The sequence below is a fragment of the Plecotus auritus genome (assembly GCF_963455305.1).
Source record: "Plecotus auritus genome assembly, chromosome: 8".
In the NCBI taxonomy this organism is placed as follows: Eukaryota; Metazoa; Chordata; class Mammalia; order Chiroptera; family Vespertilionidae; genus Plecotus; species Plecotus auritus.
This window is the reverse complement of record NC_137782.1, coordinates 164,374,641-164,391,586: the sequence shown is the minus strand read 5'-3', so window position 1 is coordinate 164,391,586 and position 16,946 is coordinate 164,374,641. Positions and strand designations below refer to the sequence as shown.

The following is a 16,946-nucleotide window of genomic DNA, read 5'->3' as shown; positions in this document are numbered from 1 at the left end:
TAATCTGGAATGTGACATAATTAACAAGTTTACACTGTTCTGCATGTTATAAATATCACATCCTGAATATTAAGTACAACTACAACTGTACTAGTTATAGTATTTTTACTTTATACACTTGGAATTAGAAAACTTGAAATCAATATGCAAATGATGCACGTTGACAATACCCGATTTTAAAATATCAAATTCTGGTAAATGGTAGGCTTATTTTAATGTTCTTTAACCATGACCTAAATATGTGTACTTGAAAATTCTTTACTTGCTAAATACAGGCTTAAAAACACAACAAGGACACAAAAAAGAATAAAAACAAACAACAAAGCTTTAGAGGTAATTTCTCTCCTTTCTAGATGTTCCCCTAGCCTTTTACTGAAGCCCCTTCTCATTAAAAATTTCTAGTGCATAGACAGCGGAAATCCAAAATGGGACATATTTTCTAAAACAGGAAAAGTGTCTGACTTTTATTGTATGTGTGAGTGCATACATGTCTTCAAAGTAACATATTACTCCATACTCCTCAGATCCCTGGGAGGTCAAAATAGGTTTACCAGAATGGGCAAATGAGGCACTCATGAGCTTTTCTACCTGCAGCAAGAGCTGACTATAGAACATTAGGTATTGTGTTGGAAAAAAAGAAGCTACCTTGTTCCTAATGCTAAAAATCTTTCCCAACTATCTTTGTTGTTTCTACACCTTTACTCCCCCTGCCCAACAAAACACGTAATTCAAATGACCCCAGCACTGACACTTTCCTGTTCATTTTATACTAGTATTTCAAACCTGACGTAAGCTCCCATGATTAAGTACTTGGGTTATTGCTGGAACTGTTGCCCTGCCCAGGCTATGGTAACAGAGAGGCACACTCTTCCTGGACCACCTTCACTCTCTCAGGGCAGGGGGATGGGATTAGGCAACAGCAGGGACCCACAAATTGCATACAGTGTGCTTGGCAATAGCATTGGCTTATGGAAGCCAAGAACCAGGTCAAGAGCTTTCAGAGTCTGAAGCACTAGCTGTGAAATAATCTTATCAAAAATTTGAACTTAAGACTCCATCTAAAGTAAAGGGACTTAGTAAACCCTGAATCCATATTCTGGAAAGGCTGAATAATCCATATAAAACCTATAGGCAGATGGTTAAGACATAATCAGCATAAAAGGTCATTTCTCCAGACCATTTTGTTCACTCCTTCCTCTTCCCAGCCTCTTAGGAAAGGACAGAAGGCAAACGAGCTTCCTTTCACCATGCATGGCATTAAACTTAGAGTCACGTGAAGTAGACCATAAATCTGAATTAAAAGTAACACATTACCTAAACACTTGGAAAAATAATGTTAAAACAAATGTGACATATTTACATGATTTTGTAAGTGCAAACTTGTCACAAATTCACAAAGTCTTGCTTGACTTAGACTTCCTATACAAGGTGCTCTTCCTCTAAAATGTAAGATCTGTACTCTGTATACCTGATTAAGTAGCGTTTGTCTCTTGACAACTGAAATCTACTTGTTTATTTCTGTGATTCCAAAAGGACGCAAAAACACAGCCCGTCAACCCTTCCCTTCTGCCTCCTTTACAGGGTGTTCTAGTCTCGTTACCGAACAACAAGGCAGGAGACACACAGTTTGGAGGGGCCGATGCAGTCATCGTGGCAGAAGGCTCCACACCCCTTGCACATGATCATGGCTTTCAATCGGCAGTAACATTTCGAAGGCGTGTCCTCTATGCTGTTCTCTTCGGGAAATGCCTGAACAGGAATGGTCTGGCCATGGCTGCTGGGATTCATAGCTTGGCTAGCAGGGATGGTAGTGACAGTCACTGAAAAGGACATGACATCACCTACATTGCTAGATACCTGGCCACAGTCAGGCATCCCCGGTACAGCAGAGTTATGGTCCATGTCAGACGAGGTGGAGACATTGATCATGCCTCTGTAGCTGGGCCCAATCTGTGTGGGGCTCCCATACAGCTTTGGGGTTTGCAGTGGTGGGAGGAGGAGAGGCTGATGAGTGGGACTGTCTGCAGGTGGAGGAAGAGCAGTGGCACTGAAAACCTCGGGGCTGCTATGCATTGCCTTACCTCTCACTGCATGAGCCATCTGCTGCTGTGCTGCCTGAATAAGATCTCTGGCTAGGATCTTTTCATCAAATGTTTGGCCTCTAGTGAACAGATAATTCTCCTTGTTTAAAGCGGTTTGCACTGGTGTCTCTACCTTCACATTCTTTTTAGCTAAACAATCAGTGGATAGGGTTTCTCTACTGTGGGGTCCTGAACTTGCTTCACACTTGCCAGAAGTCTGGGAAGCCTGGGGCTCCTCCTTCACCATGGCCGATTCTTCTTCATCAGCAGTACTTTCCTCATCAGTATCTTCTTTGTCGCTGCTATTATCTCCTGTTTCATTTTTACAGTCTGTATATCCCATTTTCAAGGCTTCAGTGGGGCTACTTAGACAAAAACGATCTTCAGGGTTTACAGAATGGGTCCTCCTAAAGCTCTCCGAACCCCGGCCATAGGTGGAAATGTTAAGTAAGTAGTGACCTGCCATTGCAGGCTTCGAAGTCCTTCTGCCAGCAAAGCCCAGCATGAATCGCTGGCTTGTGGAGATGTCTTCTAACTGGAAACCTGAGTGACTGAAGTTGAACTGGGAGGGCTGCACAAATGAGAGAACATTATGCCTCTGAATATGAACCCTCTGGATGAGAGTCTGAAGGATCTGCTCTTGGGTTGCTTTACTTAGTCCTTCTTGGTGTGTGTCAATGCTGGAGTCCCTCAGATCCTTACCTGAAAAGAGCTGAAGGGGTCTGGGAACCTGGGGGAGATGCTTACTTTGCAAGGTTTTACCCAGTTGCTGTATAGCTGGATGAGAAGGCCTCTCATGAACTTCCTCTCTGGTGCTATTTTCTGTTTTGTTGGTGCCTGTGGGTGCTCCTATCCCCATTTCCTCTTTTGCAGTCAGTGGAACAGTTTTCATTTCAACTTTGGTGAGTGGTTTGGGCAGAATTTGCTCCATGGGAACATCTTTGCCCTGGAGCAGCTGAGTGACCAGAGGATTATTAGCAGGGATACTTGAGCTTGGCCGTGAAATGGGTCCATTCATATTTGAAGAAATTCCTGGAGTTTTAAGGCTAGAAATTGCTGGCAAAGTGCTTGAGGATGGAGCTGGTCCGGGAGGTGCTACAGTTCCACTGACCTGGGGTATGGAAAGCTTTTCTAAAGTGGCTGCTATTAATAAAGATGTTAAAGGGGAGGAAGTCATATCCACTGACGCCCTGGCAGTTGTCTCTCCTGAGGCTGAAGTGTTTGGTGTATTCTTACTACAACCTGCTTTGGGCTCAACTGTGTCATCAGCTGCAAAATGAACAGGTGTAGCACCTGAGATTAGAGCAGGGCCTGCTGGAGCAGAAGGTGACTTCTCCTGCCTGCAATGACTGGGCCCTTGTGGGTGGCTAAGAGAGGCCACTGTGGCTGCTGCCCTGGTGGCATTCAGTCTCTCAATATTCCATTTCCCTGCAGCTGGTGGGGGTGGGTTAGTGTGAGCTAGTGACGGGACACTTGTGCACGCTCCACTGATGGTAGAAGCTGGAGGCACTGAGGGGGCTTGCTGTAGTTGTGCTCCAGAGACACTAAGAGGCTGTGGCTGGCCTGGGGTCTTGGTCTCAGATTGGGGCTGAGTCTCTGAACCACAGGGTAAAAGCTCTCTCGCACCTCCCCTGCTTCCAGTTCCTGCCAGTTCCAGTGTGGGGCCCTTTCCAGTTTCTCTGACTCTGTCTGAGTCTGGATTCCCTCCTCTAGCGGTTTTCCTTTCACCACCCTCTCCTGGACCTTGTCCACCCCCTGGGCCAGGTCCTGGAATGGTCCCTCCAACTGAGGCGGCTGCAGCAGCTGCGGCGGCAGCGGCAGCTGCTGCCCTCTGTGCTTTGACCAGCTGGGCTTTTGCTTTGATGTCGGCAAGAGTTCTGGCTCCTGTTCTGTTAGGACTAGTGATGGAGACTGGAAAACGAGCCCTGGGAGAGACCTGCGATGTAGGAAACAGCATGGGGGAGATTCTGGAGACCGGGATCTGAAAGAAGTAGGAGGGAAAACAACAGAGCTTAGTTTTCATTTACAAGAACAACAAAACGTTATTAACATACATTTAGAATAGGATGAACACTACAACACCTGTGACAAAGATGGGAAGTTTCTGATTAGAGACCAAATCATGCAGACAGCAACACAATTTTTATATACATTTATAACATTTGTTAATAAAATTCCAATTTTGTTTTTCTATATAAATTTTGTTTAAAAGGTATTTTGTTATAAATGACTTTAAGCTTTGTCTAAGAAAGCGGGATTTGAAATAGAGTCTAAGGTAAAATTAGAGTTACTAAAGCAACTTCTGGTACAAATTCTTTTTTGGGGGGATGAAGAAGGAGAAGAAAGTAAAAGGAAAAAAGTTAAATAGTATTAGCTTGGTGACAATGGATTTAAGTTTTCAGCGTTGAGCCTCTTTGGATTAGCAAACTATGATGTAATTCAGCCTCTTTACAGATTAGGAAATAGAAAGGATGGATCTCACCAAGTGTCATTGATATAAAGTAAAATCTAAACATAACTCAGCTCTCAGATCTGGAGATTAGTTCTGATTAACATTCATTAAAAAACGGTATATAGCCCTAGCTGGTTTGGCTCAATGGATAGAGCGTCAGCCTGTGGACTGAAGGGTTCCAGGTTTGATTCTGGTCAAGGGCACATGCATGGGTTGCGGGCTCGATCCCCAGTAGGGGGAGTGCAGCAGGCAGCCAATCAATGATTCTCTCTCATCACTGATGTTTCTATCTCTCTTTCCCTCTCCTTTCTTCTCTGAAATCAATAAAGATATATTTTTAAAAAGGTTTCTACTATCTTTATAAGAATAGTAAAAATAATTATCGTATAAATGAGAATATCTGGCAAAGCATGACAGAATATGTTAGTGGTAGAAAATTGTCAAAAATAAGGAGAGATTCCTAAGTAATGAAACCATAAATGGTAAAAATAAAAAGTAATGAGGAACATCATGCTTTTAGTAATAAGAGGCAAAATGAGAAACAGAAGTCATGTGGTACATGATATGGGTTAAGTACTAGTAAATGAATGCTTCCACAGGGTATTTCCTGACAGAAATAACTTTGATTCACCTAAGTTAAATACAAGAGGGGAGAGGGGAAGCACTATTTCTATATGGCTTATTTTTCTACTTATATCCTAATGTGAATGAATACCCAGTGTCTGGGCTCATAGTAGACACAATGGTGTTAATAAATACTATTAATAAAAATATATTAATAAATATTATGTATTAGTTAAATAAATGAAAGGACTGCAAACTAATATTAAGCACAAGCCCAAGAATTAATAAACCTTTAAATTAAAAGTAGAAATGTATTTGGGTTTTCAAAGGTAGACTACTGATTAGATGCAGTCTTTATATACTGAGAGACACTGCTATAAGAATTTGAAAGATTTGACAGAAATATAAGGTTAAAAAAGAAATTAAGACATATCCTAAGCAGTAGAGCTTAGCAACACTATGCCATCTTACCAATGTCCTTCAAGTAACCAGTGGTGACTCATGGTAGCCACACATTTCCTTTAAAAGGATGGACTAGCCCAGCCAGTGTGGTTCGGTGGTTGAGCATCAACATATGAACTGGGAGGTTACAGTTCAATTCCCAATCAGGCACATGCCTGGGTTGTGGGCTCGATTCCCAGTAGGGGTGGGGGGGATGTGCAGGAGGCAGCCGATCAATGATACTCTCTCATCATTGATGTTTCCATCTCTCCCTTCCTCTCTGAAATCAATAAAAAAATATTTTTTAAAAAAAATATGGACTAAAGATAGCTCTAGAACCACACATCACATAAGTTATAGTAGTAAGAAAAAGGCCAGGGTACACTTAAATATCATGGCTTTTGGTACAAATATATGATCTCTGGGTCACACCAATGGCCTCATGTTTATCATTATACTTCTTACTAGAGGTCCGGTGCACGAATTTGTGTACCAGTGGGGTCCCTCTGCCTGGCCTGCAGGATCGGGCCGAAACTGGCTCTCCAACATCCCCCGAGGGATCCAAGATTGCGAGAGGGCACAGGCCAGGCTGAGGGACCCCACAGGTGCACGATCGGCGCCGGGGAGAGACGCAGGAGGTTGGCCAGCTGGGGAGAGACTGCGGGAGGGCTCTAGGGCATGTCCGATCCATCTTGCTCAGTCCCAATTGGCCAGACCCCAGCAGCAAGCTAACCTACTGGTCAGAGCATCTGTCCCCTGGTGGTCAGTGCACATCACAGCGACTGGTCAACCGGTCGACTGTCTGCCCCCTGGTCGTCAGTTCATGTCATAACGAGCGGTTGAGCGGCCTTAGCAGGATTTTGCCACATAAGACAATAATTTCCGTAACAGTCTTAAGATACAAAAGTAGCCATCAGATATCCAGGTACCCTACTTAGTCAAACAACAACAAAGTTCTGTAAGAATGTAGTCTAAATAGCTGTTTACTGACAATTTTATTTATATAAGACCACAGTTGTCTATATGAATATATATAACTGCTTCTGCATTAAAAAAAATACCAAATTACTTCAAATTTGGTAGGCATGACCAAAAACTTAGTGTTCAGCCACCTCTCTCTTTCAGTTCGGTAAATTCTCTTACCTTGAGAGGTGGTACTTTTCGCACTTGGATCCTGTCCCCTCTATTGAGAAAGGGCTGTGGAGAGACCTGAAATGGCTGCTGGTGCTGGCGATTCTCAGTGACACGCGGCCTTTTCTCCCAGCGTGTAGGGGCCTCTTCTTGGGTGAGAGATTTCCTCTTGAGGCTTTCTGAGCTGTGATCAACCAGAGTTGATGAAGGCTCTTTCATAGTGGCCTCCTGCGGACCTGCTTCTGTTATGGGCTTCATTATTGGTTTCTCTACTCCAGGACTCTTGGGTTTGCTTGGAGACTTAACTAAAGCTTCTTGGCTTTCATTTTTGTTATAAATAGAAGCTGTAGTGAGATGATTCTCTTTCTCAGATTCCTGTTCAGCAGAGGCAACTGGCTTTTGCCCCAAGAAATCCTCATCCTTTGGGCATTCGATGGGAAGAATACTGCTAAGCTCACTTGTATCGCTGGGAGAGGAAAGAGGGGGCTCTGAGGATTCAGGGTTTGGCTGCACCTTATCTTGGCTTTCGTGCTCTTCTTTTCTGACTGGGGATGGCATATGCACTACTTCTTCTTTAGATTCTGCCTGGGGAATTACAGGAATTATACTGACAGGAGAGACCTCTGAAGGAAGCATGGATTTTGGTTGCTCAGCTGAGGGTTTCTTTACTTTAGGATCGCTGGGTGAAGCTGTCAATTTCTTTGAATCCTCAAGGCTCAGGCCGGAACTAAAAGGTGGAAGAAAGAAATATTCTAGTTGAGAAATGGCCCATGTTATTGAAAGCATTATGAGATAATGGTATATGGCAATGCCTAGAAGAACCTGATGCATAATAGGTATCCTTCTTCTAATATCTTCATCATCATCAGTATTATTATTATTATTATTATTATTATTATTATTACTGAAGGTTCTGGAGCCAGAGTGCCTGGATTCAAATCTTAGCTCCGATACTGACTAGCCATGTTATATTAAGTAAGTGACTAGACTTCTGTACCTCAGTTTCTTCAACTGTGCACTGAGGTTAATCATTTGATAGCATTGCTATGACCATTAACTAAGTTAATGCATATAAAATACTTAAGATTAGTACCTAGCCATAATAAAAGTTCAATAATGTTCATTATTATTATTACCTCCTGTTATAAAGGGGCCACACTGTCTAGAGACATGCATCACGGACTATCCTCAAGTGAACTGAAAGAAGGCCAAGACCCACACACCCTGAGATTGTGGGTTTAGACTGGATCAACTCAGCTCTGCAGTATCTATAGAAAGACTAGCCCCTAAAACCTGAGACCCTAAGGAGATAATAGGAGAGTTGGCTGTCAATGTTCTCCAGAGGATGATAATTACAATTCTGAGTTTTTGGAAAGCCTATTTAATTTACTTGATATAGCTCTGTAATTCTGATATCCAGTGCCTCTGAGCTATCCTGGGAGTGAGTGAAGGCCAATTGGGACTTCCATAGTGTGGCCTGGCTAAGAACTAGGCTACTCTGTAGGGATTACTAGGGACTCCTTCTAATGTTTTAGAATGTTGTTTAATGGGAAGCACTGGTGGTTTAGTGGTAGAATTCTTGCCTCCCATTTGGGAGACCTGGATTTCATTCCCAGCCTATAGGTTCAGTTTCTGGCCTATATATTCTAGAATATTGTTTAACAGGCAAAACAAGGCAACCCTCTTTGGTGACTTCAAATAATCAGTACTGCACTTCTGAGATGAAATGGCTAAGGACAAAACTGGATAGTAATAAAAAACAGCCCTTCTATAAAAGCTGGCAAAAAGAGCTAAATACTGAAGGATCCAAGAACTACTGTAATGTTCTGCCTAATGAGGAGAGAATGAACAATATTTATGGAATACCTGGTATCTGTAATAATGGTCTAAATGTATACATACCATCATTTCTATAGAACTCAAAACTCATACCATGCATATAGAAAAATCAGTATATGAGACTCTTAATCCAAACAGGAATCATTTCCTAAATGACCATGAAGATGTCAATGAACATTACTTGGAGATAAGGAAGAGAGCCAATAGTTCTCAAGCTGTGGTTATGAAGTCTCCTTAAGGGTTTCCCATTAGGTATGCAAAAGAAAGGGAAATTAACAAATAAGACTGGGTGTTCAATCCTATTTCAAACAATACAGCTCCACTGTCTCCTATTTCAATGTCCCCCATTAAGACTTCATCTGGATTTTTTATTAGAAAAAAAAAACTGATTTAGACTACAGCTTCTTGAGAACAGGATTTATATCTTGTTTCAGAGTGCCTTCTACAGAGGAGAGGCCGTTTAATTAAACATTGGATATAACAGTCCTTATTATAGGATCCCTAGAATTCTTTAGTGATTTATATTGTGGAATTAAAATTAATTATTGTAAAAAATATATAGAACTTCAATATTTTTATATTTTATAAAGATACTGGAAGAAAAGCCAATCTACTTAAAGAAAGAGACTTTAATTCAAGATCATTAAAATCTTTTTTTTTTTTTTTTAAAGAAACCATCCCAACCACAATGGTAATGTTTTAAGAGTTAAAGATTATGACTAATCCAACTCTGTGTACTTGAGAATCATTTCTCTTTCTTAAAGAGAAAAAATTTTTCTCAGTAAAGAATTGTGAAAATATAGAAGGAAATTAAGGATTACATTTTCTGGGAAGGTAATACGATGAAGCACCACATGACAGAACCTATCTTGATATTACCTCTGACCATAGTAGCTTTCAAAGAATTGCTCTTTCCATGGCTCTACTTTTTTCTCCTTCTCAATTTCTTGTCGAATTCTCACCTGCATCTCAGGTGTAAACTCACCTATAAATGTAAAAAAAAAAAAGATATTCAATAGAAAGGCTGTTTGCCACTTTTAAATATTTGTAAATCATGAAAGACTCTGAAGGAGTCAGAATACAGTCCTGTGAAAGCAACAAAAATGTGCCCAAATTCCTCACTGTAAGAAAGTACCCAAGTGCCATTAAGAGCAATAAAAACACGTGTACACCACTCCATGTAGTTTTCAGTATGCAGCCGAGGCCAAGTGGGCCTCTTCTCTGGACTTTCCTTGTAGTACCTTCCTCTTGCTCCAAACATATTTTCCCTACAGATTTCTTTTATCACGAACCTTGAATCTGTAATTGCTTTCCACTAGAAAAATGCTCATGAGTTTTCAATAAATAATGCCACTGAGCATTTTATTATTTTAAAGTTCTGTTTATACAAGGCAACATGTGCTCTAGCTTTTTTATCTCTAACTGCATAATGAACAGCTGTGGCCATTAGAGGTATTTGAGATTCCAGTAAAAACGTATGAAGTTACTTTGGAGTTGTCAGTTTTCTAATTGTACCAGTTTATTGCCCTAGAAATGAGGCATGCAAGATGCCAAAGACCAGCTCTGCATATGCCATTTATTTGTATCGACTACCAACTACCTCAATCCTTCCTACTTCAGCAGAAAACAGTCAATGTGCTTGGTAGGCCATCTTCAAACTCATGGCTCAGAAAGGCTTCTCCCTTTTATACTCTAACTAGTGGCACGGTGCACGTATTTGTGCACACTGAAAAATTAATTAGAAGAAATAATTTAATGTCACTATTCGCCCTTTCTCTATAATAGAAGTGTCAACCCAATTCACAATCGACAATGACAGATCAAAACACATGCGTGCAATTGGTGCCAGTGAGAGCTTTATATGTATCACACATGCACAAATCAATGTTTATTTTTAAAATGCCAGTGCACATCCTATGTATCGGCTGGTCGGTCAGTCAGATGGATCTATGGTAGGTCACTTAGCCTTTTATATAGATAGATACTCAAGATCAGGGGTGGGCAAACTTTTTGACTCGAGGGCCACAATAGGTTCTTAAACTGGACCGGAGGGCCGAAACAAAAGCATGGATGGAGTGTTTGTGTGAACTAATATAAATTCAAAGTAAAGGAGAGGAGGGGAGAGCAAGAGAACCGGATAGAACAGCCGGATCCAGCCTGCGGGCCGTAGTTTGCCCAAGGCTGCTCAAGACACTGGGAAATAAGAGGTGGAAATGGCAGACTTTAAAACCTCCTGGGGGGTGGGAGGGAGCCGGGGCAGCGGCAGCACGCGGGGCCCCTAGTGGCGGCGGGTCCGGGGGGAGGTCTCCCGCAGGGCCCGCAGGCCCACGGGGGGCCCAGACACCCGGGAGGCCAGTGGCGGCAACTCTGGACGCAAGCCGGGCCCTTCCCGTGGATCGCCCAGCTGCGGTGGGTGTTGCGGCCGGCCTGGGGAGCCCGGCGGGCAGCCGGTCGCCAGCGGGGTGGTGTTCCCCCGTTTTGCATCTGCCTCCCGGCCACGCGCGCCAGTCCTCCCCTGCCAAAACTGCCCCCAGGGCCACGGCGCCTAGCAGCCGACTTAGAACTGGTGCGGACCAGGGGAATCCGACTGTTTAATTAAAACAAGCATCGCGAAGGCCCGCGGCGGGTGTTGACGCGATGTGATTTCTGCCCAGTGCTCAAAAATAAATAAAATCAATCAATCAATCAATCAATCAATCAATCCTCCTGGGAGTAAGAAGGTGGAAAGAAGAAGTTTTAGAGAATATTGAAAATCACAATCCTGAGCATATGAGTAGGAAAAGAATTTGGCTGTCAGAATCCAACCCAGACATTGTGCTCTTTTATTGAATCTACTGTGCATAGCAAAAAAAGGAGTAAAAGTACTGAATGTATTGATCTCTGTTCACATGTGTAGAGGGTTCAGTTTCTGCTGCTCAAAAAATATAATCTACTAGAGGCCCAGTGCTCAAAATCTGTGCATGAATAGGGTCCCTAGGCCAGGCCAGCGATCAGGACTGATCGGGGCCTTCCTTTCCCGGCTGCCGACCAGGGCCTTCCTTCCCCGGCTACCGGCCCAGGCCTTCTTTTGTTCCACACCACACCCTGGTGGTCAGCACACATCATAGCGAGTGATCAAACTCCCGGTCTCCTGGTCAAACTCCCAAGGGGACACTTTGCATATTAGCCTTTTATATATGTAGATAGATAGGTACAACAGTGATGGTTCATATGAAAAAAAAAAAAAGTAACATTGATAATAAAGTATCACTGTTAGTAACACCTACTTGAAAAAATAGGGGATTGAATGTCATAGATCCTTCTCCAAATTATTCTTCAAGAAAGGCACTGGGAATGGGTATGTTTTAAAGTGCTTGTATGATTTCAATTCTTTCAGAAAAAAAGGGGGTCTCTGCTCATGGAAATCTTTAAGAAAGATTAAGTACCAAATTAATCAGCAAGGGATCCCTTCAACACAGAATTTGTTCTAAAATGAAAAACAGGTCAGGAAAAATCAACAATTGCAGTGAACAATATAGTTATTAATTAGCTGGTCAATTAATTCTAATTGTCAATGATCTGACAAAAAGTATGCAATGAATAGCATTTTTAATGCTCTCCTGAATAAATGTATTTATTTTAAAGCTTTTCACTGTTGTTTTAATATAAGCAGTGGTTTTTAATAATGGCCAGATAGTAGAATCACTTTGGGAAAGCTTATAAAGAGGGATATCCAAGATGGCAGCAGAGAAGGTGGAAACTAGTCACCTCTTCCCAGGACCAAACTGGAATTGCAACTAAAATACTATAGAGCAATCAACCTAAATAACCATAGACTAGCTCAAGAGAAGTCTCATAATCAAGGATATACAGAAGAAGCCACATGGAGACTGGTGTGTGTGTGGGGGTGGGGGAGGGGCAGACTTGGAAAAAAAAAAAAAAAAAAAACTGGCCCCATTTCCATAGGCAGCGGCTGAGATTCCAGAGGTCTATCTCAGCTGCAAAGGTTCCCCCTGAGAAGTATGAGGTCTCAACCCCAAGCCAGGCTCCCCAGCCCAGAGAACCAGAGCCAGGAAGAGGTGCCCACATAACATCTGGCTGTGAAAATCAATGGGGATTCTGTCCACCAGGGAGAGAGATGGTGTTTGCTAGAGACACAGGCGTGCTCTTAAAGGGCCAATGCACAAAAATCTCATTTGCAGTCATCACCCTGGACTCAGGCCTCAGAGGAAAGTGGAACAGACTAGAGTCACATGAGGAGAGAATGGGCTTTGTAGCTCTGGGGAGAGAGCTGAAGGGACAGCTGCCAAAATACCTGTGCTGTGACATAAAGATAGTCTATTCAATAAATGGTGTTGGGAAAATTAGGCAGATATGTGCAAAATAATGAAACCGTACCACCTTCTTACACCATGCACAAAAATAAACTCAAAATGGCTTAAAGACTTAAATGTAAAACTTAAAATCATAAAAATTCTAGAAAAAAAACATAGGCAGTAAAATTTCAGACATTTCGTATAGCAATATTTTTTCTGATATATCTCCCTGAGCAAGGGAAACAAATGAAAACATAAACAAATGGGACTACATCATACTAAAAAGTTTTTGCACGGCAAAGGAAACCATCAACAGAATAAAAAAGACAACCCATTGATAAAGTGTTAATATCCAAAATTTATAAAGAACTTATACAACTCAACAGCAAAAAAACCCCATTTTAAAAATGGGCAAATGAGTTTAAACTGAGGTGCAATGGAGTAGGCAGTGGAATCTCACTGGGTGCCTTACTAGTCTTTTCTGTGCTTTGCTTGTTTGAGCTTCAGCAGAATTCGAAATGGCTGGCGGTAGGACTGGGCAAGACTCCAGAAAGGCCAACCAAGACAAGGTGGTTTCCAGCTTGCAGACAGCCGGCTTGCAGTTTCCGGTGAGCTGTATTCATCAATACCTGAAATCTAGGATGACTAGTCATGGACGTGTGGGCGCAACTGCTGCTGTATACAGCGCAGTCATTCTGGAGTACCTCAATGCAGAAGTACTTGAATTGGCAAGAAATGCATCAAAAGACTTAAAAGTGTATTACCCCTCATCATTAGCAACTTGCTATTCGTGGAGATGAAGAATTGGACTCTCATCAAGGCTACAATTGCTGGTGGTGGTGTCATTCCACACATCCACAGATCTCTGATTGGGAAGAAAGGACAACAGAAGACTGTCCTAAAGGATGCCGGGATTTCTTATTATCTCAGGACTCTAAATATTCTAAAAGCTGTCCAGTGTTGTTGATTCCAGTGGACTTTATCTTTGTGAAAAACACAATTTTGCCTTTTTGTAATTCTATTTGAGCAAGTTAGAAGTTTAATTAGCTTTCCAACCAACCAATTTTTAAAAATGTTTTTACTGATTTGAGAGAGAGAGAGAAACATCAATGAAAGAGAAACAGAGACTGGATGCCTCCTGCACACCCCCTACTGAGGATCTAGCCTGCAACCTAGGCATGGGCCCTGACTGGGAATCAAATCAGCAACTTGTGATGCTTGGGACAATGCTCAATCAACTGAGCCACACCAGCCAGGCCCACCAACCAAATTTCTGCATTCGAATTTTAACTATATTTAAGTGCCTAGTGGGTTTTGATTGAGCTGACTATTTTTAAAAAACTGTTGTATTTTAGTCTCACCCAAGGATATGTTTTTATTGATTTGAGAGAGAGTGCAAGGAAAAGAGAGAGAGAAACATAGATGTGAGAAAGAAATATTGGTTTAAAAGCACATGTGATGCCAAAGTTATAGTAATAAACATTTGGTTTTATACAGACATTATTTCCACTCCTGTGGATAAGCTCAATAAAGGTCATATTCCCCTCAAAAAATGTTTTAAAAAGGGCAAATGGCCTGAAAAGACACTTCTCCAAAAAGGACATATAGATGGGAAATATATACAATAAATTAAATAAATAAAAATTTTAAGCCCTGGCAGGCCCAACCAGTGTGGCTCAGTGGTTGAGCGTCAATCTATGAACAAGGTGCGGTCACAGTTTCCACTCTTGGTCAAGGTACATGCCCAGGTTTCAGGTTTGATCCCAGTGGGGGGGGGGGGGTATACAGGAGGCAGCTGATCAATGATTCTCTCTCATTATTAATGTTTCTTTCTTTCTTTCTCTCTCTCTCTCCCTTCTTCTCTGAAATCAATAAAAATATATATATTTTAAAAAGCCCTGGCAGAGTGGCTCAATTGATTGGAGCGTCGTCCCACACACCAAAAGATTGCAGGTTTGATTCCCGGTCAGGGTATGTACAGGAGGCAACTGATCGGTAGGTATTTCTCTCTTACATCGCTGTTTCTCTCTCTCTCCTCTAAAAATCAATTTAAAAAACAACAACAAGATATCCTCAGGTGAGGATTAAAAAGTATAATTAAAAAAATAAAACATTAAAAAAGTTGTTTTAGAGAAAGAAATGCTGAAGCTCAAGCACCATCCTAGATTAATAAAGACAAACTCACTGGAGTGGGTCCTAGCCATCAGTAGTTCGAAAACCACCACAGGTGACTATAATGAGCAGCCAAGGTTAAGAACCGCTAATATGACTGATACTGTGTGCAGTCCAAATGCAATAAATCAATCGCTCTTTTATACTTTATAATTTACTCTCAGTAACTTTGTTAGATCAGAATTAAAAGCAAGGTAAACCAGTGACCACAGGCAGCAATTCTAAGTCATAATCTATATTTATTAAAACGCTGACTGCCACTAAACTGTACACTTCTAATGGTAAGTTTTATAGTATGTTTTCAATAATGCTGTTTTTTAAGAAGTTCTTAGTGATTCTTTTCACTGTTAGTTTTATTGAGGTTGGGCAGTAATAAAGAGGTTATCTCAGTGCTTACCAAACCATAATTTATAGCATCATAAAATAACTCTAATTCTATACTCTACTTTTAGGGAGCTTATTAGAATTTTAATTTGAATTCACCTAGAATTACTGAATTAGAATGTTTGGGAATAGAGCCTAAACATATGTACTCTTTAGTTTCCCAAGTGACTTTAAATCCTTAAAAGAAACATATTGTTGAACTCCATCTGGAGCCAAACCTGAATACATACGTTCCTGATAAAAGTCTAGCAATGTATTTCACAAAAGATAGCTAGTTTTATCTTATGGAACTACCCTGTCCTTTGCCTTCCCAAATTGCTCAAATTCCCACTGAGGTACCAATATGCCCTCATAGTGGCTCGAAGTGCATACACATGCTAGGAGACAAGGTAGAACACTTACCTTCTGAGAGTCTTTCCTTCCAGCCTTGGGCTGCTGAAGTGAAGAACTCATTGTTAAGGGCTGAACCATTTAGCTTCATCAGACCATCTGGACCAACCTGGGTCAAAGAGTAAGCCAAGGAAAGCTTACAAAGAAAGCCAAACGTTTCATGTGGAATATGACTTTTTCTTTTTTTAGAAAAGAATGTATGTACATTCAATTTTATAGAAACATGACTATATCATATTATGCTGCTTATTATGGACGCTACTGTTATAAAGTAATCTTTTTTTCTAAAAAATTTCTTTCTTTTTTACCTCTTTTCCCTTCTTCCTCTCCTTTCAATTCCATTCCCCATTAATTATACTAAAAAGAAAACATCTGCAAACAAATAAATTCATAAGTAAGAGTTTTTTTTCTGAGAGATTTATTATTTGTTTTATAAAACTGTGACAAAGTTACATACACTGCTCTGAATCTCACTTGGTTCAGGAATACATTGTGGAAGTCTCTACAAGTCCACTGGTACAGTTTTAGCAACTTTGTAATACCTGCATATTATTTCATTGTATAATGTACCTCAATTCATTTACCAATTTCCTATGCATATACAAATACTTTGTTTCCCATGTTTTCCCATAATCAACAAAGCTGCAATATGCATTCTGGTAAAGATGAATATACTAGTGCTTTTATTTCTGCGGGATAGGTTCTGAGAGCAAAGAAATATTTATGTGTTATTAGATATTATTTTCACAATTCACATTTCTACTAGAAATATATGAGTATACCTTTTAACCTGTAAACAATAGATGTGAAGATGCTATTTAATTTTTGCCAACCCAATGGGTTTAAAATGGTAAAAATTTCCTTTATCCTGCCTAGAATGTTGTGCATCTTTTTGTACTTTCATTGAATATTTTTATTTGCCATCTTGTAATATGCCAATTCCTATCATTTGCTCATTTTTCTATGAGGCTGCTTATTTTTATTATCAACTTGTGAGAATCCTTTACTATTCATAGTAAAACTGTCATGTCAAAAATATTTCACCCAATCTGTCTGTCTATTGACTTGATTTGTGATGTCATGATGTCTTGCCAAAGGTTTTAAGATTCTTCTTTATATTACGGATTTTTTATTTCCTGTCCTGGTTTAAAAGCACAAAATCTCATTTAAGGGCATAAAACACAGTATCTGAAAAAA

General features: G+C 40.8%; 1 protein-coding gene and 1 pseudogene across 4 annotated transcripts in view; one reads left to right on the top strand and one right to left on the bottom strand.

Moving 5' to 3' along the window:
* Nucleotides 1–249: 249 nt before the first annotated feature.
* ASXL2 (ASXL transcriptional regulator 2) overlaps nt 250–16,946 on the bottom strand; it is a 78,551-nt gene continuing 61,854 nt past the window's right edge. For all 3 annotated transcript variants that reach the window (XM_080683673.1, XM_080683674.1, XM_080683675.1), the window contains 4 exons: nt 15,762–15,858; nt 9,388–9,493; nt 6,682–7,396; nt 250–4,062 (listed from right to left, as the gene is read on the bottom strand). In XM_080683673.1, coding sequence (XP_080539799.1) covers nt 1,597–4,062; nt 6,682–7,396; nt 9,388–9,493; nt 15,762–15,858 — 3,384 coding nt within the window. In that variant the 3' untranslated portion in view covers nt 250–1,596. The remainder of the gene's footprint in view (nt 4,063–6,681; nt 7,397–9,387; nt 9,494–15,761; nt 15,859–16,946) is intronic.
* LOC308255873 (histone H2A.Z-like) lies at nt 13,322–13,770 on the top strand (annotated as a pseudogene). The gene is made up of 2 exons: nt 13,322–13,519; nt 13,584–13,770. The product of its transcript is annotated as a histone H2A.Z-like (transcript).